General features: G+C 65.9%; 2 protein-coding genes across 6 annotated transcripts in view; one reads left to right on the forward strand and one right to left on the reverse strand.

Annotated features, from left to right (window-relative positions):
• The first annotated feature begins 1,948 nt into the window (after positions 1-1,948).
• On the forward strand, positions 1,949-11,736 carry TMEM120A (transmembrane protein 120A). Its single transcript, XM_064166708.1, has 12 exons — positions 1,949-2,096; positions 4,864-4,982; positions 5,395-5,511; positions 5,852-5,911; positions 6,780-6,875; positions 7,145-7,234; positions 8,217-8,282; positions 8,930-8,991; positions 10,056-10,148; positions 10,757-10,821; positions 11,324-11,392; positions 11,477-11,736. Exons 1-12 carry the CDS (start codon positions 2,022-2,024, stop codon positions 11,588-11,590), a joined length of 1,026 nt encoding a protein of 341 aa, XP_064022778.1. The 5' UTR covers positions 1,949-2,021; the 3' UTR covers positions 11,591-11,736.
• A 1,256-nt stretch (positions 11,737-12,992) lies between these two features.
• The window catches only part of LOC135187722 (NADPH--cytochrome P450 reductase), a 52,325-nt gene continuing 42,326 nt past the window's right edge, over positions 12,993-22,991 (reverse strand). For all 5 annotated transcript variants that reach the window (XM_064166703.1, XM_064166704.1, XM_064166705.1 and 2 more), the window contains 7 exons: positions 22,176-22,294; positions 19,874-20,055; positions 19,045-19,194; positions 17,820-18,087; positions 15,367-15,512; positions 14,950-15,035; positions 12,993-13,857 (listed from right to left, as the gene is read on the reverse strand). In XM_064166703.1, coding sequence (XP_064022773.1) covers positions 13,713-13,857; positions 14,950-15,035; positions 15,367-15,512; positions 17,820-18,087; positions 19,045-19,194; positions 19,874-20,055; positions 22,176-22,294 — 1,096 coding nt within the window. In that variant the 3' untranslated portion in view covers positions 12,993-13,712. The remainder of the gene's footprint in view (positions 13,858-14,949; positions 15,036-15,366; positions 15,513-17,819; positions 18,088-19,044; positions 19,195-19,873; positions 20,056-22,175; positions 22,295-22,991) is intronic.

The following is a 22,991-nucleotide window of genomic DNA, read 5'->3' on the forward strand; positions in this document are numbered from 1 at the left end:
CTGTCCCCAGCTCTCTGCTCTCCCCTCCCAGCCCTGCAAGGCCACCAGAAGGTCTCCTGCAGCCTTCTCCTCTGCAGGCTGAACACCCCCAGCTCTGCCAGCCTGGCTCACAGCAGAGCCCTTCCAGCCCTGCCAGCACTGCTGTGGCCTCCTCCTGCCTGCTGCAGCAGGTCCCTGCCCTTACAAGTCCTTTGCCAAAGGAGCAACAGGTCAAGAAGAAAGGACCTCGACCTGCCCCGGGGGAGGTTGAGGTTGGGCATGAGGAGCAATTCCTTGCCCTGGAAGGTTGCCAAGGCCTGGCCCGGGCTGCCCAGGGCAGTGGTGGGGTCCGCACCCTGGAGGGGTTCCCGAGCGGTGCAGAAGCGGTGCCGAGGCCCTGGCTCGGTGCTGCCCCGGCTCGGCGGTGCCCTGGCTCGGCGGTGCCCTGGCTCGGTGCTGCCCTGGCTCGGCGGTGCCCTATCTCGGCGCTGCCCCGGCTCGGCGGTGCCCTGGCTCGGTGCTGCCCTGGCTCGGCGGTGCCCTGGCTCGGCGGTGCCCTGGCTCGGTGCTGCCCTGGCTCGGCGGTGCCCTGGCTCGGCGGTGCCCTGGCTCGGTGCTGCCCTGGCTCGGCGGTGCCCTATCTCGGCGGTGCCCTGGCTCGGCGGTGCCCTGGCTCGGCGGTGCCCTATCTCGGCGGTGCCCCGGCTCGGCGGTGCCCTGGCTCGGCGGTGCCCTGGCTCGGTGCTGCCCTGGCTCGGCGGTGCCCTATCTCGGCGGTGCCCTGGCTCGGTGCTGCCCTGGCTCGGCGGTGCCCTATCTCGGCGCTGCCCCGGCTCGGCGCTGCCCTGGCTCGGTGCTGCCCTGGCTCGGCGGTGCCCTATCTCGGCGGTGCCCTGGCTCGGCGGTGCCCTATCTCGGTGCTGCCCTGGCTCGGCGGTGCCCTATCTCGGCGGTGCCCTGGCTCGGTGCTGCCCTGGCTCGGCGGTGCCCTATCTCGGCGGTGCCCTGGCTCGGCGGTGCCCTATCTCGGTGCTGCCCTGGCTCGGCGGTGCCCTGGCTCGGCGGTGCCCTATCTCGGCGGTGCCCCGGCTCGGCGGTGCCCTGGCTCGGTGCTGCCCTGGCTCGGTGCTGCCCTGGCTCGGCGCTGCCCCGGCTCGGCGCTGCCCTGGCTCGGTGCTGCCCTGGCTCGGCGCTGCCCTATCTCGGCGGTGCCCTGGCTCGGTGCTGCCCTATCTCGGTGCTGCCCTGGCTCGGTGCTGCCCTATCTCGGCGGTGCCCTGGCTCGGCGGTGCCCTGGCTCGGCGGTGCCCTGGCTCGGCGCTGCCCCGGCTCGGCGGTGCCCTATCTCGGCGGTGCCCTGGCTCGGTGCTGCCCTGGCTCGGCGGTGCCCTATCTCGGCGGTGCCCTGGCTCGGTGCTGCCCTGGCTCGGCGCTGCCCTATCTCGGCGGTGCCCTGGCTCGGCGCTGCCCCGGCTCGGAAGTGCCCTGGCTCGGTGCTGCCCTATCTCGGCGGTGCCCTGGCTCGGCGGTGCCCTGGCTCGGCGGTGCCCTGGCTCGGCGCTGCCCCGGCTCGGCGGTGCCCTATCTCGGCGGTGCCCTGGCTCGGTGCTGCCCTGGCTCGGCGGTGCCCTATCTCGGCGGTGCCCTGGCTCGGTGCTGCCCTGGCTCGGCGCTGCCCTATCTCGGCGGTGCCCTGGCTCGGCGCTGCCCCGGCTCGGAAGTGCCCTGGCTCGGTGCTGCCCTATCTCGGCGGTGCCCTGGCTCGGTGCTGCCCTATCTCGGCGGTGCCCTGGCAGCGCCGGGTTGAGGGCTGCCCTCGGTGCCCTCAGAGGTCTCCCCGACCCGGCCCCTCCGCGGCCCTGCCCCCTGTGCGTTCCCCCCCGCCCGCTCCAGCCCTCCCCCGGGGTGGCCTCAGGCCGAGCCCCGCCCGGAGCCGCCGAGCTCCGCCCCCGCCGGGCCGCGCCGGAAGCGGGCGGGAGGCGGCGGCCGCCCCTTGCCGCCAGCCGGGCCCGGACCGGGGCCGCTCCGCCGCCATCGCTGCCATGGCCGGCGGCAGTTCGGCGGCCGAGTGCCTGCGGGAGTGGCAGGAGCTGCAGGAAGGCTTCCAGCGCATCCAGGTACCGGCACCGGCCCCGGCCCGCTCGGGAGCCGCAACCTGCGCCGGACGGCGGCTGGCCCAGGGCCCCCTCCCGCCGGGCCGAGCGGCTCGGGGCTGCCGCAGCGGCGGCGGAGGCGGCGGAGGGTGCCTGGCAGGCGCGGCGGAGGCGGGCACCTGCGCGTCCCTGCCCGGTCGCTCTGTCGCAGCCCTCGGTCACGGCTCACGGCCGGGCCCTCGGGTGCCGAGCCGCACCGGGTACCGCCGGGGAGCCCTGCCCGAGCACGGGGCTTGGCGGGGCCCGCCGGGGCTGGGTCACCCCCTTCGGCCAGCCTGCCGTGACGTGCCCGTGGCGGTGGCACGGAGCGGTGACATCTCCTCGTGTGTAACGGCCGGGAGCGGCACTGCCTGGCATGGCACTGCCCGGCACGGCACTGCTCGGCACGGCACTGCTCGGCACGGCACTGCTCGGCACGGCACTGCCCGGCATGGCACTGCCCGGCCCGGCCCGGCCCGGCATGGCACTGCCCGGCATGGCACTGCTCGGCACGGCACTGCCCGGCACGGCACTGCCCGGCACGGCACTGCCCGGCACGGCACTGCCCGGCATGGCACTGCCCGGCATGGCACTGCCCGGCACGGCACTGCCCGGCCTGGCACTGCCCGGCCTGGCACAGGGTGTGCAGATGCTTCTTACCCTCCTCGTCGCTTCTCTCAGCTTGGTGCCAGCCTGACAGCACAGGCAGCAGGGTGCCGTGTCCTGGCCACACGCCCCCGCTGCAGCCTGGGCAGCCGTGCCCCGGTGCCCACCGGGTGCGGTGTGCTGCGGAGGAGATTGGCGCTGGAGCAGTTTCCTCTTGCCCTGTGTAACCCCCGGGGCCGGGGAAGGAGCGGGCAGGGTTCAGCCGGCGCCGGGGTGCCCCCGGGGGAGGGTTGGCCGCAGCAGTTCCCTTTCCCCCGCCGAGCCCCCCGGGGAGCAGGGCGAAGCCGCTGCTGTTGCGGACACATCGCAGCTGTGCCCAGATCTGGGGCAAGGGAGGCTTTGAGAAACCTCCTCTTGCTCCCCAGGCCTTGGATGGCTGTGCAGGGTGGCGAGCCCTGAGCCCTGTGGGCAGCAGCGCGGTGCCAGCCTGCCCTTCTCCAGCCTGCTCCTCACCCGGGCTGGCTCCCAGCCTGCTGCTCGGACCCCGGCGTGGCGAGAGGAGCTGGCACCAATGCCACTTGCTCAGAGAGCGAGGGAAGGAGGCTGCTGGAGAGCTCCGTGGGCAGGCAGGGGGTGGCCCGGGAGAGTGAGGGGCCGTAAATCCCTGCTGGGGTGCTCTGGGCCCCGCTCCTGCCCTGCAGCTGCTTGGCACCAGGGGCAGAAGGAGTCATTTCCCTGCTCCGTGCCTGCCTTTCGCCTCCTCCTTGGGGAGCAGCTGAGAGCTGCTGATAAAGAGCTCGATAAGAGCCGCGGAGGCTCCAATGTGCCTGCACCAAGGTCTAGTCCAAGGGTTGCTGCAAGCAGCGTTCGGATCCCCGGGGAGGAGGCGTTTGGGCTGCCCGTGGCCGGGGCGAGGCTGCTCCACAGCCGAGCTGGGCAAGGAGCAGTCGCCCGGGAGGCTCTCACCTGTCCTCTCTGCGTGGCACAAGAGTGGCATCTCCCCTCGCCCGGGCGCGGCTGGGTCGCTGCTGCGGGAGGAGCCACAGCCTCTGCGCCCAGCTCCTGCCGGCTCCTGGTGCTCAGGATGGAGCCCCAGAGGCAGCAGCCGCGGCAGGGGCAGGCACCTCCGGGCAGAGGCAGTTCTCATCCCTCCCCAGCGTGGGATGGGATGAGTGCCTGTGCCCTCAGTTGTAGCCCTGGCCCCAGCAGCAGGTGTTCCTTGGTGCTTGCCATCTGCTGTGCCCCATCCAGTTCACATCTGCGGTGCTGGGTCCAGCTCTGGGCTCCCCAGGTGCAGAGAGCCAGGGAAGTGCTGGGGAGAGCCCAGGGCAGGCTGCAGAGCTGCTGAGGGGCCTGGAGCAGCTCTGGGAGGAGCAAAGGCTGAGAGCCCTGGGGCTGAGAGCCTGCAGAAGAGCAGCCCCAGAGAGCAGCTAAACAATGCTCAGCAAGAGCTAAAGAAGCTGTGGGGGGCAAGAGCCTGGGGCCAGACTCTGCTCAGTGGTGCCCAGGGACAGGCCAAGGGGCAGCAAGGGGCACAAAGTGTCAGGCAGGAGGTTGGCTGTGCAGAGCAGGAGCAAGTTGTTTGTTGTGAGGGTGCTGGAGGCCTGGAGCAGGCTGCCCAGAGAGGCTGTGGAGTGTCCTTGTGTGGAGAGCTTCCAACCCCCCTGGCACTGTGCTGCTGGGCAAGCTGCTGTGGGTGCCCTGCTGTAGGAGTGGGGCTGGGCTGGATGCTCTCCAGAGGTCCCTTCCAGCCCCACCCTGCTGGGCTCCGTGGCTCTGTCCGTGGGCAGTGGTTTCCCAGCCACAGGAGCAGCCCTGGAGTGGGACCCTGCTGCTGGACTTGCCGAGCCTGCAGCTGGAGGGGGGTGAGGCATGAGCCACACGCAAGGCCAGGCCCTGGCTGTGCCATGTGGATGTGCCAGCACCTTGCTGCTGGTGATGAGCATCCCCAGGGCTGCTTCTCCTCTCGTGGTAGCAGAGGCAGCTGCAGGCTGTCCCCAGACGCTCCTGGCCTCCCGCAGCCACCTCCTGCCGTGCTCAGCTGCTATGCAGGTGGAGCTAGGGACAGTTTCTCACAGCTGCCACTGCAGGGGACCTGAGGACAGGGCTGGCTGGGCAGGTACCCAGGCTGGTGTCTCCTCCCCAGGACAGTCACAAGCTGTACAAGCAGAAACTGGAGGAGCTGACCAAGCTGCAGGATGGGATCTCCAGCTCCATCGCACGGCAGAAGAAGAGGCTGAAGGAGCTGTCCGTGTCCCTCAGGAAGTGAGTCGTGGCAGGAGAGCAGCGAGGGCTGGCCGAGGGAGCTCACCTCGGGGCTCTGCCTCTGGCACAAGCCCTGCAACCCATGGCAGAGTGGAGCTCTGGGCTCACTCAGCTCCCCCCTGCCCTGCCCTGCCCTGCCCTGTGCCCTTCTGCAGCTCAGGGCTCTGCGAGTCACTTGTGCCCCTGCTGCACAGAGCTGCCCTTGCCCTGCTCACCTTGCCCTGCTCCTGCTGCTGCTCCTCAGGCCCCATCCCAGCCTGGCAGAGGAGCTCACCCTGCAGATGGGTCATGGGTTTGCTTCCAGTCCCTCCTGCCAGTCCTTGGGGCATCCTCGTCCGCACAGCGAGTGCCAGCTGGTGCTGGGTGTGTGACAAGGACCCTCCTGATGCCAGCACCTCTGTGTCCTGTGCAGATGCCAAGGGCAGCTGAGCCCTGAGCAGAAGGAGTCCATCCAGGAGACCCAGAGCCTGATCAAGGAGAGGCAGAATGTCTTCTTTGAGATGGAGGCCTACCTGCCCAAGAAGAACGGGTGAGGGGTCCCTGGGGCTGTAACCTGCTGGCAGGCTGGCACCGGAGGAGGCCTGGGCAGCAGCCAGGCTGAGCCTCTGCTGCTCTTGCCCCCCCTCTCCTCTGCTGGCTCCTGTCCTTCACCCACCCTCGAAGGGTGGCTGCACCTGGCAGGGAGCCCCGGAGCCCCCCCCGGTGCCCACGGGAGCGGGGGCAGGGCTCAGCCGTGCCAGTCAGCTCTGGGTGGGAAGCAGCTGGGGGCTCATTGCCTGCCTTGGCAGTGGCAGGAGAGGGGCCAGCAGTGCCCTGCCCCTGTGCCAGCCGCGGGCAGCCCCCGGCCTGACTGTGTGCTCTCTCCGCAGGCTGTACCTGAGTCTGGTGCTGGGGAACGTGAACGTGACTCTGCTCAGCAAGCAGGCCAAGTACGGCCCCTGCCGGCGGCTGCTGCCCCCGGCCTGGCACCGGCTCCCTCCCCGCAGCCTCCTCTCCTGTCCCCAGAGCCCGCCCAGCGCTGTGCCCTGCCGCCCGCCTGCGCTGGACCCTCAGCTCTGGCCAGCTGCAGAGCATCCCTGTGGCAGGAGCCTGCTCCCTGCCCTTGGCTTGGCTCTGGCACACAGGGGCCCTCCATGCTGGGGCAGTAGTGCCAGAGGTGCCCGTACAGAAACTCAGCTCCCCAAGCCTCCCTGTGAAGGGCTGCCCGGGCTGGCATGGCCTGGAGTCTGCTGAAGCTGTCTCACCTGGGTGGCAGCAGCCTGGTGTCCTGTCCCCTCAGAGACACCCAGGGCATGAGGGCTCCTCTGAGCATGGGACCACAGAGTGCTTTGAGTGGGTACCTTTGAAGCTCATCCAACCAACCCCCTGCAGCCAGCAGGCACAGCCCCAGCCAGAGCAGGCTGCTCACAGCCACAGGCAACCTGACCTGCACTGCTGCCAGCCATGGGGCAGCTCCCACCTCTCTGGGCAGCCTGGGCCAGGCTCTGCCCACCCTCAGGGGCAAACATTTCTCCCTTCTCTCCACTCTCAGTCTCCCTCTTTCACTCCAAACCATCCCCCCTTGGCCTGGCACCACAGGCCCTGAGAAAAAGCCTGTCCCCAGCTCTCTGATCTCCCCTTCCAGCCCTGCAAGGCCACCAGAAGGTCTCCTGCAGCCTTCTCCTCTGCAGGCTGAACACCCCCAGCTCTGCCAGCCTTGTCCCAGAGGTTCCCAACATGACTTTTGTCCAGCTGGGTGGGACAGGACACACTTCCAGCAGCCACCTTGCTCCAACCTGTCCCTGTGCCTCCCTGCAGGTTTGCATACAAAGATGAGTATGAGAAGTTCAAGCTCTACCTCACCATCATCTTACTCATTGTCTCCTTCTCCTGTCGGTTCCTCTTCAACTCCAGGTGGGTCTGGCTTGGATGCCAGGCAGAGGTCTCCTCCCAGGGTTCCTGTGTCCTCCTTGCCCACCCCGAAAGCTCCTGAGCTGAGCTGGAGATCCTGACCTCTGCCCTGAGGCTTTTGTGGCTGTTGCCATCTGGTCGTGGCCTTGGTGGGTGGTGGTGGAGCCAGATCTCCCTGCCCACGGGGTGGGCATCCTGCAGCAATGTCTTGATGCCTGTGCCCTCAACACGTGGGCAGTGGCTCTGATGCCACCCCTCTGCTTCCCACCCAGGGTGACAGATGCTGTCTTCAACTTCCTGCTGGTGTGGTACTACTGCACCCTCACCATCCGGGAGAGCATCCTGATCAACAACGGCTCCAAGTGAGTGCCCTGGGCCCAGGGAGGGCACACGCAGCCACTGGGTCCTTTTCTGCAAGGCTGAGGAGCTGGCACCCACCTCACAGCTCCTCACTCACCAGGGCAGCAGCTCCCTCCTCAGGGTGTGCAGCAGCCCTGGCACTGAGGGCAGGAGGAGAGTCCTCTGCAGGGGTGGTGAGGGAGGGTGGGGAGGGAGGTTGAGGAGGGAAGGTGGGGAGGGAGGTTGAGGAGGGAGGGTGGGGAGGGAGGTTGAGGAGGGAAGGTGGGGAGGGAGGTTGAGGAGGGAAGGTGGGGAGGGAGGTTGAGGAGGGAAGGTGGGGAGGGAGGTTGAGGAGGGAGGGTGGGGAGGGAGGTTGAGGAGGGAAGGTGGGGAGGGAGATTGAGGAGGGAGGATGGGGAGGGAGGTTGTTAAGGGCTGTTGAGGGAAGGTGGAGAAGAAGGATGGAGCAGCAGCTGGAAGGGTCCCAGCCCCTGGCTGCTGCCCTGGGCAGAGCTGCTGTGCTCTGCTCCGTGCGCAGCCGTTTTGTGCCCAGCCCTGCCTGGGCAGCTGGAGGGTGCCTGCAGCTGGGCTCTGCTGTCCTGCAGCTGGAGGGTGCCTGCAGCTGGGCTCTGCTGTCCTGCAGCTGGAGCGTGCCTGCAGCTGGGCTCTGCTGTCCTGCTGCTGGAGGGTGCCTGCAGCTGGGCTCTGCTGTCCTGCTGCTGGAGGGTGCCTGCAGCTGGGCTCTGCTGTCCTGCAGCTGGAGGGTGCCTGCAGCTGGGCTCTGCTGTCCTGCAGCTGGAGCGTGCCTGCAGCTGGGCTCTGCTGTCCTGCTGCTGGAGGGTGCCTGCAGCTGGGCTCTGCTGTCCTGCTGCTGGAGGGTGCCTGCAGCTGGGCTCTGCTGTCCTGCAGCTGGGCTCTGCTGTCCTGCAGCTGGGCTCTGCTGTCCTGCTGCCTCCTGGGGTCTCCACCCGTGCTGAGGAGGCTTTCTCTGTGTCTGCCTTCCAGAATCAAAGGCTGGTGGGTTTTCCATCACTATGTCTCCACCTTCCTCTCAGGTGTCTTGCTGACATGGTGAGTGCATCTGCCCAGCTCTGGGCTGGAGAGACCCCAGGCTGTGGCCAGCTCAGACTAAGAGGCCCTCAGTGCCCTGCTCCGTGGTCCTGTGGCTGGTGTGGGCTAACAGTCAAGTCCACAGCATCCTCTCCAGCCCTTCAGCACCTCAGTGCAGCAGGCAGGGTCCCTGGGCTGGGAAGGCTGAGAGGGGACCTTAGCAATGTCTCCAGATAGCTGAGGGGTGGCTGGCAGGGGACAGAGCCAGGTTGCTGCCAGCGATGGGACATAGGGCGATGGATGGGAACTCAGTCACAGAAGTTCCACCTCAACATGAGGAACATCTTTGTCCCTGGGAGGGTGGCAGAGCCCTGGAGCAAGCTGCCCAGAGAGGCTGTGGAGTTTCCTCCTCTGGAGAGCTTCCAAACCTGCCTCGAGACAATCCTGTGTGACCTGCCCCGAGTGCTCCTGCTGGGCTCAGTGGTCTCTGGAGGTCCCTGCCAGCCCCCAGCGTTCTGTGAAACACCATCCCCTGCCTTGCAGCTCCTGGGGGAGCACCACCTCAGCCCTCTGCCTGGGAGGAGCTGGGGTGGGGCAGTGGTGCCCTGTGGGGCAGGCAAGGCTGGCTGCCAGCCCCCCAGCCCCCAGCCAGCTCCCTCTCTTGGCAGGCCGGACGGGCTCATGTACCAGATGTTCAGGAACCAGTTCCTCTCCTTCTCCATGTACCAGAGTAAGTGCTGCTGTGTGCACTGGGATGAGGCAGGGCTGTGGCCTGGGAGATGGTCCCTGTGGCTCTGTGACATGTGGAGGACTATCTGCAGCTGCTCACAGTTCTCCTGGGTTTCCTCCTGGCCTCTGCCCTGGCACTGGGATGGTCTTTGTGTAGTCTTAGAGCTGATGCTGGGGCAGGGGATGGTGCCTGGGCAGGATATCCCTTACCAAGTGCAAGGTTCCTGCACCTGGGTCAGGGCAATCCCAAGCACAAATCCAGGCTGAGTGAGAAGTGGCTCAAGAGCAGCCTGCAGGAGAAGGCCTTGGGGGTGTCAGTTGGTGCCCAAGTGCCCAGAGCCAGCACTGGGCACTGGCAGCCCAGAGCCAGCTGTGTGCTGGCTGCAGCCAGGGCAGGGAGAGCAGCAGCACAGGGAGGGGATTCTGCCCCTCCAATCTGCTCAGCCCTCACCTGCAGCACTGCCTCCAGCTCTGGGGAACCAGCACAAGAAGGACCTGGAGCTGCTGGAGAGGGTCTAGAGGAGGTCGTCAAGGTGATCAGAGGCTGCAGAACCTCCCCTGTGGGCACAGACTGGAAGAGCTGAGGCTGTTCAGCCTGGGGAAGGCTCCAGGGAGACCTTAGAGCAGCCTTCCAGAGAGCTGGGGAGGGACTTTGGACAAGGGACAGTGGCTTTGAGCTGGGAGAGGGGAGAGTGAGAGTGGAGGTGAGGAAGAAGTTCTTCAGAGTGAGGGTGGGGAGAGACTGGCAGAGGTTGCCCAGGGAGGTTGTGGCTGCCCCCTCCTTGGAGGTGTTCAAGGTGAGGTTGGATGAGCCTTGATAAAGTTTTTCCTGTTCAACCTGGTGCTGAGGATCACCAGGGAGGAGGAGATCCATAACCTCCTTGGGCAGCCTGCAGGCTGTGGATGTCCTCCTCCCCGGAGGCATTTGAGGCCAGGCTGGGTGAGACCTTGAGCAGCCTGTGCTGGTGGGGGATGCCCCTGCCCACGGCAGAGGGGCTGACACTGGCTGAGCTTTGAGGTGCCTCCTGTGAGCTGCTGCTGCTGCCCACAGCGCTGTCCCCGCAGGCTTTGTGCAGTTCCTGCAGTACTACTACCAGAGCGGCTGCTTGTACCGGCTGCGGGCGCTGGGGGAGAGGCACAACATGGACCTGACCGTGGGTGAGTCACCGCTCCCCTCCCTGCCTGGCCCGGGCCAGCTGCGCCTGCAGCTGCTGGCAGCCTCCCTGCAGCCTCCCTGCCACCAGCAGGCTGCTACCTGGGAGCTGTGGCAGGTATCTGAGGGACCTCTGGCTGTGGTTTATGGGTGGCAGAGCCCCAGCAGCAAGCAGCTGCTGTGAGGCAGCAGCACCCTCTGGGCTGGATGCTGTCCTCCTCCTCTCCTTGGCTGGCTCCCTTGGGCTGCAGGGTAGCCCTGAGTGTGGCTCCTGGCACCTGAGCTCCCTGCAGGAAGCTTCTTCAGGTGTGAAATGTCCCCAAGGTAGCTGTGGGCTGCCACCTCTCCAGCCCCTGTGGCACCGAGTGCTGGGGGCCAGGGGCCATGGGTGGGGGCAGCTCCAGCACAGCAGCCTCCTCCAGAGGCCCCAGTGAAGCGAGCACTGGGAAGCCCTGCCCAGGCCCTGTGCCACAGCAGGGCTGTGCTAGCCAGCAGGACTTGGCCGGGCACAGGGTGGCCACTAAGGCTCCCTGCCCACAGCCTCAGCAGCTGGGCTCCAGCTGGTCCCCTTCAGCACCGTGTGGGGTCCTCATCAAACCTTCCTCCCTTGCAGAGGGCTTCCAGTCCTGGATGTGGAGAGGCCTCACCTTCCTGCTCCCCTTCCTCTTCTTCGGGCACGTGAGTGTGCACTGCCCCTCCCCGGGGGCAGCTGCAGACCTGAGCCCTGGGCTGGGGCAGCCTCACCCCCCCCAGCTGCCCACAGGCTGCAGATGCCAGGGGCAGGGAAATACATTCAGCAGTGCTGGGCTGCTGCTTCTCCTCCCCCTGTCACCTCCACAACTCCTTGGGGGAGCTGCTGGTGCTTGTGCCAGGTGCTCAAGGGAGGGGTGAAACAGAGAGGGGCTGGCTCCAGAACCCCTCCAGAACCCCTCCAAACCCTTCCTGAGATGCTGCAGCTCCTTTTCTGCCTTGGTCACATCATTCAGGCAGGAAGGCTGTGCTGAGGCATGCAGGGGGTGGGAAGACAGAGGGAGATGTCCCAAGTGGGGTCCCTCTGGCTGCAGGCCTGGGTGGGGTTGCCTCCCAGGAGCTCTGCAAGGGGTTTGTGCCCGGGGGGGGCAGCTGGATGAGCCCCAGCACTGGGGGCCAGGAGCTGCTCCTCACTTCCTGCCTCCTGCAGTTCTGGCAGCTCTACAATGCCATCACCCTCTTCAACATGCTGCAGCACCCCGAGTGCAAGGAGTGGCAGGTAAGGGCTGGGGGCCAGGCAAGTGCCCTGGGGAGGGGGATGGCCCCCAGGCAGGTCCCTCCTGCTGACTTGTGGCTCCCACAGGTCCTCATGTGTGGCCTCCCCTTCCTCATCCTCTTCCTGGGGAACTTCTTCACCACCCTGCGCGTCGTGCACCAGAAGATTCAGGACAAGCACCAGGACAGGAAGCAGGACTGAAGGGAGGCAGGGCGGGGCCCAGGGCCTCCTCCCCCGCCTCCACCTCCCGGCCCCCGATGCCGTCCGGACTCTGCTGCCTCACCTCGGCCCCTGGGCTGGGGCAGAGCTTGAGGCCTGCTCACAAATAGAGCTGTTGGACGTGGTCAGTGGTGCTGGATCCATGCCTGACTCCCTCACCTGGAGCACCCTGCAGCTCCTGTGCCCTCTGCCTCCCTCCTCCAGCAGAGCAGGGGGCCAGGGACAGCTGCTGCCCTGGAGACCTTCACTGGGATGGTTTCCTCAGCAGCTCACACAGCTCCTGGGGTGCTCAAGGCTCTCCCCAGCCCTGCAGCCAGGGCAGCTGCCCGTGGTGAAGGCAGAGAGAGGCCCTCGATGCTGTAAGCTGTGAGCAGTCACATCCCTGGCTGCTCCCACAGCCCTCCCTGCTTCCAGGGCAGCTGAAGGCTGTGCTGGCCCTCAGGCTGCTGCAGCCCAGCTCCTGCTTGGCCTGCAAGGCACAGGGCAGAGGGGCTGAGGTGGAGGAGCCGTGGCAGGGGGGGTAGGAGCACCAGGAGCCTGATCTGGGCTTCACCCTGGAGCTGCACAGACCTTGGTCTTGCACCCAGGGAAGGGAAGAGGCTGCCTCAGGCCACGGGGTGCTCTCAGAGCATGCTCTGCTCTCTGGCTGGGCTCACCTGGCAGTACCAGGGGGAAAGAAAAGCCCCCTCAGTGCCCCACGCCAGGCAGGCTGCAGTGGGGATGGAAGGGCAGAGCTGTGAGCTCCTTCCCTTGGCACCCCCTGGCCAGCACAGCCCCATGCCACAGGCTGTGGCCAGAGCTTGACCCAACAATGAGCCAAGCAGAGCCCTGCAGGCCTGCAGCATCCCTGCAGAGTGGGGGACAAGAAGCCCTCTACCAGCACCAGAGGAGAAGCTGAGAGCCCTGGGGCTGAGAGGGAACCTTACCCACGTCTGTCAGTGTCTGGGGGGGGGGTGGGGGTCAGGATGAAGGTGCCAGGCTCCTTCTGGTGGTGCCCAGTGACAGGACAGGGACCAACAGGTACAAGCTGGAACCCAGCAAGTTCCACCTCAAGATCTGAGGGGAAGCTTGTTTGGTGTGAGGGTGCTGGAGGCCTGGAGCAGGCTGCCCAGAGAGGCTGTGCAGTCTCCTCTGGAGAGCTTCCATCCCACCTGGGCATGGTCCTGGGTGCCCTTGCTCTGGCAGGGTGGTTGGACTCCAGAGGTCCCTTCCAACCCCTACCACTCTGTGACTCTGTGCCCCAGTCCAGCGCCCCCTGCCACGCTGCTGCCCTCCCATTTACCCTGCCAGGGCTCAGCCTAAGGCCAGAGCTGGCAGCAGGTGGCTGCCAGCTGGCAGGCAGAGCTGGAGCTGGTGCCCAGGGGCCAGGGCAGGCAGAGGCCACTTTGTGTATTCCAAGGACAGATGTATTTCAATAATTTACAGCTGGGCTCCCCCGGGGCTGAATCACAAAAGGTGGCAAAATAAAAGCAGCATTTTAAAAAATGAGAGCAGACAGCATGAGGAGGGGGTGGGCACGGGGGGGGGTGCCAGCTGCAGGGCCCCCCCAGGACAGGGCTCGTCTGGAGGGCAGAGAAGCCCCGCGGTGAGGGCGGGCAGTGGGGACAGGAGTGAGGGGGCTGTGGGGTGCTGGTGGCACAAGGCAGCTCTGTGCCCCTTAGCCAAAGGGCACACAGGGTGTGAGGGAGGCCATGGCAAGCCCCTGCCATGCCCTCACCCCAAACCCACAGTGCTGGGGGCCGCTGGCTCCTCCACCCCGTGGCTGTCCCCAGGCCAGGCTGGGCTCCAGCCCAGGGGCTAAGGCAACACTTGAGCGTGCAGGTGGAGTCCCCGGGGCTGCCCCTGGCACTGCCCAGCCCTCCTGTCCCACAGCAGCTCCGCCACGAGGTGCCCCCCGGGGTGCCAGAGCCGCCCACGCTCCTGGGCACTACCCCCTGCCCCTCCCGACCCCTTCTACACCCGCGGGTCCAGACCCTGCCCCGGGGGTGCGGGGGCCCAGGAGGGGTTGGGAGCGGCCCCGGGGCACTGCGGGCCGGGGGCGGCGCTGGGCAGGCGCTAACCCCCCGCGGGGCCGCTTCTCTCCCCGGCCCTGCCAGCGCCGCTCCTAGCTCCAGACGTCCAGGGAGTAGCGGCCCTTGGTCATCAGCTTCTTGACATAGTCCACGGCCTGGGGCTGGCTCAGGCTGCCGAACTCGGCCACGATCTCGTAGAAGGTGTTCTGCACGTCCCGCGCCATGCTCCGCGCGTCCCTGCGGGCAGCCGCACTCAGACCCTGGCACCGCAGCCTGGCACCGCAGCCTGGCGCCGCAGCCTGGCACCGCAGCCTGGCACCGCAGCCGCCGGGCTCGGAGCACACCAGCCCTGGGCACCGCCGCTCTGAGCCCTCTGCGGGGACGGCCACTGCACCCCCGCAGCCTGGGCCAGGCCCTGGCAACCACTGGGAGGAAGAAACTGTTCCTCGTGGCCAACCTAACCCTGCCCTGGCACAACCCGAGGCCCTTTCCTCCTGTCCTCTCACTTGTTCCTGGGGAGAAGAGCCCAACCCCCACCTGCTTGCTGCCTCCTCTCAGGCAGTCGGTGAGAGCAAGGTGTCCCCTCAGCCTCCTCCAGGATCCGCGACCCCATTCCCTCAGCTGCTCCTCCCCAGACCCTTCCCCACCTTTCCTGCCCTTCTCTGGCCCTGCTCCAGTCCCTCAATGTCCTTCTTGCAGTGAGGGCCCCAAAACTGACCCCAAGTACTTGAGCTGTGCCTTCCCCAGTGCCCAGCACAGGGGCACAACCCCTGCCCTGCTCCTGCTGGCCACACCACTGCTGAGCCAGGCCAGGCTGCTGGTGCCCTTCTCGCCCAGCTGGGCACACCCTGGCTCATCTTCAGCTGCTGCCAACCAGCACCCCCAGGGCCTTTTCCATGGGGCAGTTTCCAACCACTCTGCCCCCAGCCTGGAGCCTTCCTGGGGTGAGCCTTGTGAGCCAAGGGCAGGACCCAGCATTGGCCTCACTGAACCTCATCTCACTGACCTTGGCCCATGGATCCAGCCTGGCCAGATCCCTCTGCAGAGCCTCCCCTGCCCCCCCAGCAGATCAACACTGCTGCCTAACTTGGTGCCACCTGCAAACTGACCAAGGGTGCCTGGATGCCCTCACCCAGACTCCCACTGAAGATGCTAAAGAGAACTGGTCCCAGCGCTGAGCCCTGGGGAGCACCACCCAGCCCCAGACCTGGGTCATGCTCTCTGCCTGGCCCTCCCCTGGAACAAGGACAGTGTGGACCCCCCCTCCCCAGGGCTGGTAACACACAGAGGGGTGAGGTGAGTCCCACTGCTAAGTGTCCCCAGACCTACCCACAGACGTAGACATGAGCGTTCCCCTCGTTCAGCAGCTTCCAGATGCTCTCCTTGTTCTTCTTCAGCAGGTGCTGGACATAAACCTGGCAGGAGGCAGGACCCCAGGACGTTGGGGGCTGGAAGGGACCTCCAGAGACCACCGAGTCCAACCCCCTGCCACAGCTGGCCCAGAGAATCTGGCCCAGGTCACACACGAACACATCCAGACAGGGCTTGAAAGCCTCCAGAGGAGACCCACAGACGAGGTGGGCATGAGCAGAGAGGAGCCACCCACACCACCGAGCCAGGCAGGGAGGCCAGGCCCACGCTCCACCAGATGCCCTGCGGAGACGCCAGGGGCCGCAGGCTGCAAGCCTCCAGCCCTTGGGGCCGTGCAGGGGGGGTGAGGGAGCGGCTGGGCAAGGTGAGCGGTACCTTCTCAGGCTGGTCCCGGGAGAAGGCCACGTTGAGCTGGGTGAGGACCCCCTCCCGCTGGAAGGCAGCCAGCTCCTGCCGGTACAGGTAGTCCTCGCGCTCCCGCCGGCAGCCGTAGTACAGCACCGTCTCGCCCACCTCCTTGCCTGCGGGGGCACACGGCAGCCATGGCACCCCCAGCCCTGCCCTCGCCCCTGCCCGCCCTGCCCTCGCCCCTGCCCGCCCTGCCCTCGCCCCTGCCCGCCCTGCCAGCCCGCGGCAGGCGGAGCTGCACCACCGCTGCTGCCGGCAGGAGGAACCCTGAGCACGGCGGCGCGCACAGGCTGCAGAAAGGAGCCCGACCTGGACACCCAGGGGCTGGGGTCTGACCTCTGCCACCACAGCTCTGAGCACCCAGGGGCTGGGGTCTGACCTCTGCCACCACAGCTCTGAGCACCCAGGAACCAGGGTCTGACCTCTGCCACCACAGCTCTGAGCACCCAGGGCCCTGGGTCTGACCTCTGCCACCACAGCTCTGAGCACCCAGGGGCTGGGGTCTGACCTCTGCCACCATAGCTCTGAGCACCCAGGGGCTGGGGTCTGACCTCTGCCACCACAGCTCTGAGCACCCAGGGGCCTGGGTCTGACCTCTGCCACCACACCTCTGAGCACCCAGGGGCCTGTGTCTGACCTCTGCCACCACAGCTCTGAGCACCCAGGAACCAGGGTCTGACCTCTGCCACCACAGCTCTGAGCACCCAGGAACCAGGGTCTGACCTCTGCCACCACAGCTCTGAGCACCCAGGGGCCAGGGTCTGACCTCTGTCACCACAGCTCTGAGCACCCAGGGGCCAGGCTCTGACCTCTGCCACCACAGCTCTGAGCACCCAGGAACCAGGGTCTGACCTCTGCCACCACAGCTCTGAGCACCCAGGGGCCTGGGTCTGACCTCTGCCACCACACCTCTGAGCACCCAGGGGCCAGGCTCTGACCTCTGCCACCACACCTCTGAGCACCCAGGGACCAGGGTCTGACCTCTGCCACCACAGCTCTGAGCACCCAGGGGCTGGGGTCTGACCTCTGCCACCACAGCTCTGAGCACCCAGGGGCCTGTGTCTGACCTCTGCCACCACAGCTCTGAGCACCCAGGGGCCTGGGTCTGACCTCTGCCACCACACCTCTGAGCACCCAGGGGCCAGGGTCTGACCTCTTCCACCACACCTCTGAGCACCCAGGGACCAGGCTCTGACCTCTGCCACCACAGCTCTGAGCACCCAGGGGCCAGGGTCTGACCTCTTCCACCACACCTCTGAGCACCCAGGGACCAGGGTCTGACCTCTGCCACCACAGCTCTGAGCACCCAGGGGCCTGGGTCTGACCTCTGCCACCACACCTCTGAGCACCCAGGGGCCAGGGTCTGACCTCTGCCACCACACCTCTGAGCACCCAGGGACCAGGGTCTGACCTCTGCCACCACAGATCTGAGCACCCAGGGGCCAGGGTCTGACCTCTGCCACCACAGCTCTGAGCACCCAGGGGCCTGTGTCTGACCTCTGCCACCACAGCTCTGAGCACCCAGGGGCCAGGCTCTGACCTCTGCCACCACAGCTCTGAGCACCCAGGGGCCTGTGTCTGACCTCTGCCACCACAGCTCTGAGCACCCAGGGGCCTGGGTCTGACCTCTGCCACCACAGCTCTGAGCACCCAGGGGCCAGGGTCTGACCTCTGCCACCACAGCTCTGAGCACCCAGGGGCCTGGGTCTGACCTCTGCCACCACAGCTCTGAGCACCCAGGGGCCAGGCTCTGACCTCTGCCACCACACCTCTGAGCACCCAGGGGCCTGTGTCTGACCTCTGCCACCACACCTCTGAGCACCCAGGGGCCTGGGTCTGACCTCTGCCACCACAGCTCTGAGCACCCAGGGGCCTGGGTCTGACCTCTGCCACCACACCTCTGAGCACCCAGGAACCAGGGTCTGACCTCTGCCACCACAGCTCTGAGCACCCAGGGGCCTGGGTCTGACCTCTGCCACCACACCTCTGAGCACCCAGGGGCTGGGGTCTGACCTCTGCCACCACAGCTCTGAGCACCCAGGGGCTGGGGTCTGACCTCTGCCACCACAGCTCTGAGCACCCAGGGGCTGGGGTCTGACCTCTGCCACCACAGCTCTGAGCACCCAGGGGCCAGGCTCTGACCTCTGCCACCACAGCTCTGAGCACCCAGGGGCTGGGGTCTGACCTCTGCCACCACACCACCAAGGTCCTGGTTGGTTGGAGCTGTGGTGGCAGAGGTCAGAACTGGTTCAGATCCATTGACTTCCCCTCACCACAACAGCCTCTGGGGCCAAAGCCGCTCAGCTGCTGCTCTCCCTGCCCCTCCACCTCCGCCGCTTCTGGCCAGCTGTGAGCAGCAGAAGCCGCAGGGCGGAGGCAGGGAGCAGCAGCTGCAGCCCCCGGCTGGCCCCGGGCCTCACCCTGCTGCTTGAGCCAGGCGCGCTCCTGGATGAAGCCGATGAAGGGGGCGATGCCGGTGCCGGGCCCGATCATGATGACAGGGGTGCTGGGCTTGAAGGGCAGGCGGAACTGCGACTTCCGGACGTACATGGGCACCAGGGGGCTGCTCCCGTTCTCGGTGGGCACTTTGCCCTTCAGCCAGTTGGTGGCCACCCCTCTGTTCAGGCGTCCTGTCTTGGTCTCGTACTCCACCGTCACGGCGCAGATGTGGATGGAGTTGGGGTGAACCTGCAGGAGAGGGGACAGCAGTGCCAGGGAGCCCCAGCAAACCCAGCCCCTTGTGCTCAGCGAGGGGAAGGAGTTTAACCTGATCCCAGCAGGGTGGGGCTGGAAGGGACCTCTGGAGAGCATCCAGCCCAGCCCCACTCCTAAAGCAGGGCACCCACAGCAGCTTGCCCAGCAGCACAGTGCCAGGGGGGTTGGAAGCTCTCCACACAAGGACACTCCACAGCCTCTCTGGGCAGCCTGCTCCAGGCCTCCAGCACCCTCACAACAAACAACTTGCTCCTCCTCTGCACAGCCAACCTCCTGCCTGACACTTTGTGCCCCTTGCTGCCCCTTGGCCTGTCCCTGGGCACCACTGAGCAGAGTCTGGCCCCAGGCTCTTGCCCCCCACAGCTCCTTCAGCTCTTGCTGAGCATTGCTCAGCTGCCCTCTGGGGCTGCTCTTCTGCAGGCTCTCAGCCCCAGGGCTCTCAGCCTTTGCTCCTCCCAGAGCTGCTCCAGGCCCCTCAGCATCTCTGCAGCCTCCCCTGGGCTCTCTGCAGCTCTTCCCTGGCTCTGCTGAACTGGGGAGCCCAGAACTGACACACTCTTACCCCAGTGTTACCTCTCAGCACAACTCACAATGGTCTTGTGCCCAACTCACTGCAGACCACTGAGCTTCCCTCAGTACTGCCAGCACCTTAGGGCTCCAGGCACAGGAGCAAGGGTGAATTCTGCCCCACACCTAAAGGTCACCCTTGTTTCCAAGCCCCAGAGGCAAGGCCTAGGAGCACAGAGGAGGGTGGCTGGAGCAGGAAGCAGCTGACTGCTCCGTGGGACCACGAGGAAGCTGGCAGGTCTCAAGCATGAGGTAACCAAAGCCACCTCCCCGCAGAAAATGCCAGCTGGGCCTGGTCCTCACCTGCTGTCCCCACCTAGAGGGAGGGCTGCGGCTCTGTGGGGGCCTCAGCAGGGGGCTCACCTTGGAGGAGGAGGCGATGGAGTAGTAGCGAGCCTGCAGGCGAGGCAGCAGCTCGCAGAGGTGGTCGATGGGAGGGCGCAGCGAGGGCATGTCCTGCAGGATGGCCAGGATGTTCCTGCGGGCCTCCAGCACCCAGCTGAGGTACAGGGCCTGCGGGCAAGGAGGGCACACGTGTCACAGCCTCCCTACCCAGCTGGCAAGCACCCCCTCAGCTCTCCACACTAAGTCCCAAGCGAGTCCTGGAGCCCTTCTGAGGGTCTTCAGGACCCAGGTGGATCCAGCAGCCTTGCTGGAGGGGCCCAGTTGGCAAACACCCCCTCAGATCTCTGCATCTGGTGCCAAACAAGACCTGGACCCTTGTGGGGATCTCCAGCAGCCAGCTAGACCCAGCAGCCTTGCTGAGAAGAACCTGGCTGGCAAATGCTCCCTCACCTCTCTGCACCCAGTGCCCAGCAAGTCCTGGGCATGTCCAGCACCCAGCTGGACCCAGCAGCACCAGTGGAAGAGCCCAGCTGGCAAACTCCCTCTTAGCTCTCTGCACCCAGTGCCCAACAACTCTGGATCCTTTTCAGGGTCTCCAGCACCCAGCTGGACCCAGCAGCACCAGTGGAAGAGCCCAGCTGGCAAACTCCCTCTTAGCTCTCTGCACCCAGTGCCCAACAACTCTGGCTCCTTTTGGGGACCTCCAGCACCCAGCTGGACCCAGCAGGCTCACTGGGAAGGGCCCAGCTGGCAAACGCCCCTTTAACTCTCTGCACCCAGTGCCCACCAAGTCGTGGAGCCCCTCTGGGGGTGTGCATCAGGCCCGTGGGCAGGGCCCAGCCCCCACCTTGCCCTCGGGCGCGGAGGATGCCATCCTGCGCAGCCGCTCCTGCTCGCCGGCGTCCGAGGCGTACTGCGCCAGCTCATAGAGCACGTTGGTGCGGGGAGGGTTGGTGATGTCCAGGTAGTAGGTGAGGGCTGTCCGGTAGGAGGTGGGGCAGGGGAAGGGATGCTTCTTGTTGGATTCCTCTGGAAGAGAGGGAGAAGAACGAACCCAAACCGTCAGCAAGCGGCGAGGCTGTGCCGCGGCGCCGGAGTCCGCGCCCGCAGCTCCGCGCAGGCTGCCAGAGCTGGAGACAGGGCAGGGGGTGCCCCGCAGGGGGTGCCCCGCAGGGAGAGGAGGGCAGCCCCAGGGCAGCTCTCTCCAGTTGCTCCTCTAGTGTTTGCCAGATGCTGCCTGACAGCTCGCCCACAAAGCACACCCCTGCTCCTCAGCTCCACGGTGCACAGAGGCACAGAGCGAGCTCTGAGGTCGCCCAGCAGGGCTGCCCTCCACGGCTCTCTGACCTCACACACCTACAGCTCCTTCACACCTGGCCTCAGAAGTGGCCTTAGTCTCCTCTGGCCATGGACAGCTGTGCTCAGGGCTTCCCTGGGGCAGGCAAGGCACCAGCAGTCAAGGCTGGAGCCATCCAGGTCAGAAAATTAAGTGGACCAGGAAGAATAGGAAGGACAGGGTTGGATCAGCAGTGGTGTGGCCAGCAGGGGCAGGGCAGGGATTGGCCCCTGGACCTGGCACTGTTGAGGCCACACCTCAAATCCTGGGTTCAGTTTTGGGCCACTCACTCCAAGAAGGACATTGAGAGGCTGGAGTGGGTCCAGAGAAGGGCAACAAAGCTGGGGAAGGGTCTGGAGAACAGGGCTGGGGAGGAGCAGCTGAGGGAGCTGGAGAAAAAGAGGCTAAGAGGAGACCTTCTGGCACTCTACAGCTCCCTGAAAGGAGGCTGGAGCCAGGTGGGGGTTGGTTCTCCTCCCAGGGAACAAGTGACAGGAGAAAAGGAAATGGCCTCAGGTTGCCACAGGTGGGGTTTAAGTTGGACATGAGGAACAATTTCTTCCCCCACAGGGCTGCCAAGGCCTGGCCCAGGCTGCCCAGGGCAGCGGTGCAGTCCCCATCCCTGCAGGAGCCATGGAGATGTGGTGCTGAGGGCCATGCTTTGGTCATGACCTGGCAGTGCTGGGTTCATGGCTGGACTCTTCCAACCCGAAGTAACCTCATTCCATGCCCATGCGAGGCCTGACCACACAGGACACTGCTCTGGGGGCCACTTGTCCTCCTGAAACCTCCTGGCTTCTGAGCCAGCACTTCAAATGCCTCAGGTCAGGCTGTGCCGAGTCAGAAGGGCTACAGCTGCCACCTCCCTCCTGCCAGAGGCCAGCACTGCTGGGAGCAGAGCCCAGGAGCAGCTCCTTGTACCAGCACAAGGGCTCCCTTCTGGCAGCTCAGGCCCCAGGCCTGTGCCTCTCGAAGACCTCAGACCAGAGTGGCAGCAGGAGGATGCCCTGAGGGGCTGCTGCTCTGTCATTACAGGTGTGCTGCTCCATCATTTATGGTGGCATGGGCACACCCAGTGCATTTCACAACTGACCCACTCCAGCTGGCTCTCAGCATGCAGGCTCTGTGCCACTGCTGCAGGGGCACTGCAGTCAGCACGGCCATGGCACAGCTCCGTGTGCCTGCAGCTACCCAGGGGCACCTGAGGGTTATCTGGCTCCTGCTCTGCCAGGAAAGGCACAGGCCATGGCTGAAGGAGAGCTGCTGGTGCTCAGGGGTGATCACAGCACCACAGAACGTTAGGGGTGGAAGGGACCTCTGGAGAGCACCCAGCCCAACCCTCTGCCAGGGCAGGGGCACCCAGGGCAGGGCACACAGGAACACATCCAGGGGGGGTTGAAAGCCCCCAGAAAAGGAGACTCCACAACCTCTCTGGGCAGCCTGCTCCAGGGCTCTGCCACCCTCACAAAGTTTCCCCTCCTGTTCACCTGGCACCTCCTCTGCTCCAGCTGGCACCCAGTGCCCCTTGTGCTGCCCTTGGCCAGCCCTGAGCAGAGCCTGGCTGCATCCTGCCCACACTGCCCTGCACAGCTTCAGCACAGCACTGAGGGCAGCCCTCAGGCTGCTCTGCTGCCAGCTGCCAGCCCCAGCTGCCTCAGCCTGGCCTCACAGGAGATGTTCACTGCCTGCAGCAGCTTGGGGGCTCTGGGCTGGGCTCTGTCCAGCAGTTCCTTGAGGTCCTTCTTGAGCTGAGGGGCCCAGAACCAGACATAACATTTCAGCTCTAGGCTCAGCAGGGCAGAGCCACACTCACCATCCAAATTGTTCAGGGAGATGATGGTGTCCAGATCTGTGCCCAGGATCTCCCCAATCTGGTTCACCAGGGAAGAGTCATTGGCTGGGTACACAGCCACGTGGTCTCCAGACTCGTACCTGGCACGAGAGCAGGAGCAGAGCAGATGAAACATTGGCATTGTTGCTTGCCCACTGCTGCCCAGCCTGGTGCATGAGGCAGCAGCAGAACACTGAGATCTGAGCTGCTCCACAGCCCCTGCAGCAGCAGGGACTCCTAAGGGCCAGAAGTGCCAGCAGAAAGGACCACTGTGGAACGAGCCTTTTCCAGGAGACCTCCCAGCTAGCAGCAGCTTGGGCACAGCCTTTAACCAGGACAAGAAAGGCAAGGAGCAAAGCTGCTCAGAGCCTCTGCACTGCTGGGTTCTGTGAAGCCACTTGGATCTGTGGCTCTCTCGTGGGCACACACAGAAGAACTGAAGCCAGCAAGAGGGGTTTAAGTGCAAGGCTTTACCCACCCAAGCTGAGCAAACCCAGGCATGACCTCCTCCCAGTCTCCTCTCTCCAAGCTCATCTCTCTCCTTAGCTCTCAAATGACTCCTAGGGGGTTCCAGCAGCTGGCACTGCTCAGGCAGGCCCAGTGTGTGCAGCCAGCTCTGGAGGGACCAGAGCAGCCAGCTGGCACAGCCAGAGCTGACAGGGGGTACAGAAATCCAGAGGCAGCGCTAAGTAATCGTAAGAGCAAAGCCCCCTTCTGAGTGCTGGGTGAGGCCACTGCCACATCCTTGCTACTCTGCCCCTGGGGCAGACTGCTCCTGCCAGAAGAGAGGAGCAGCAT

The sequence above is a fragment of the Pogoniulus pusillus genome, chromosome 27 (assembly GCF_015220805.1).
Source record: "Pogoniulus pusillus isolate bPogPus1 chromosome 27, bPogPus1.pri, whole genome shotgun sequence".
Lineage (NCBI taxonomy): Eukaryota > Metazoa > Chordata > Aves > Piciformes > Lybiidae > Pogoniulus > Pogoniulus pusillus.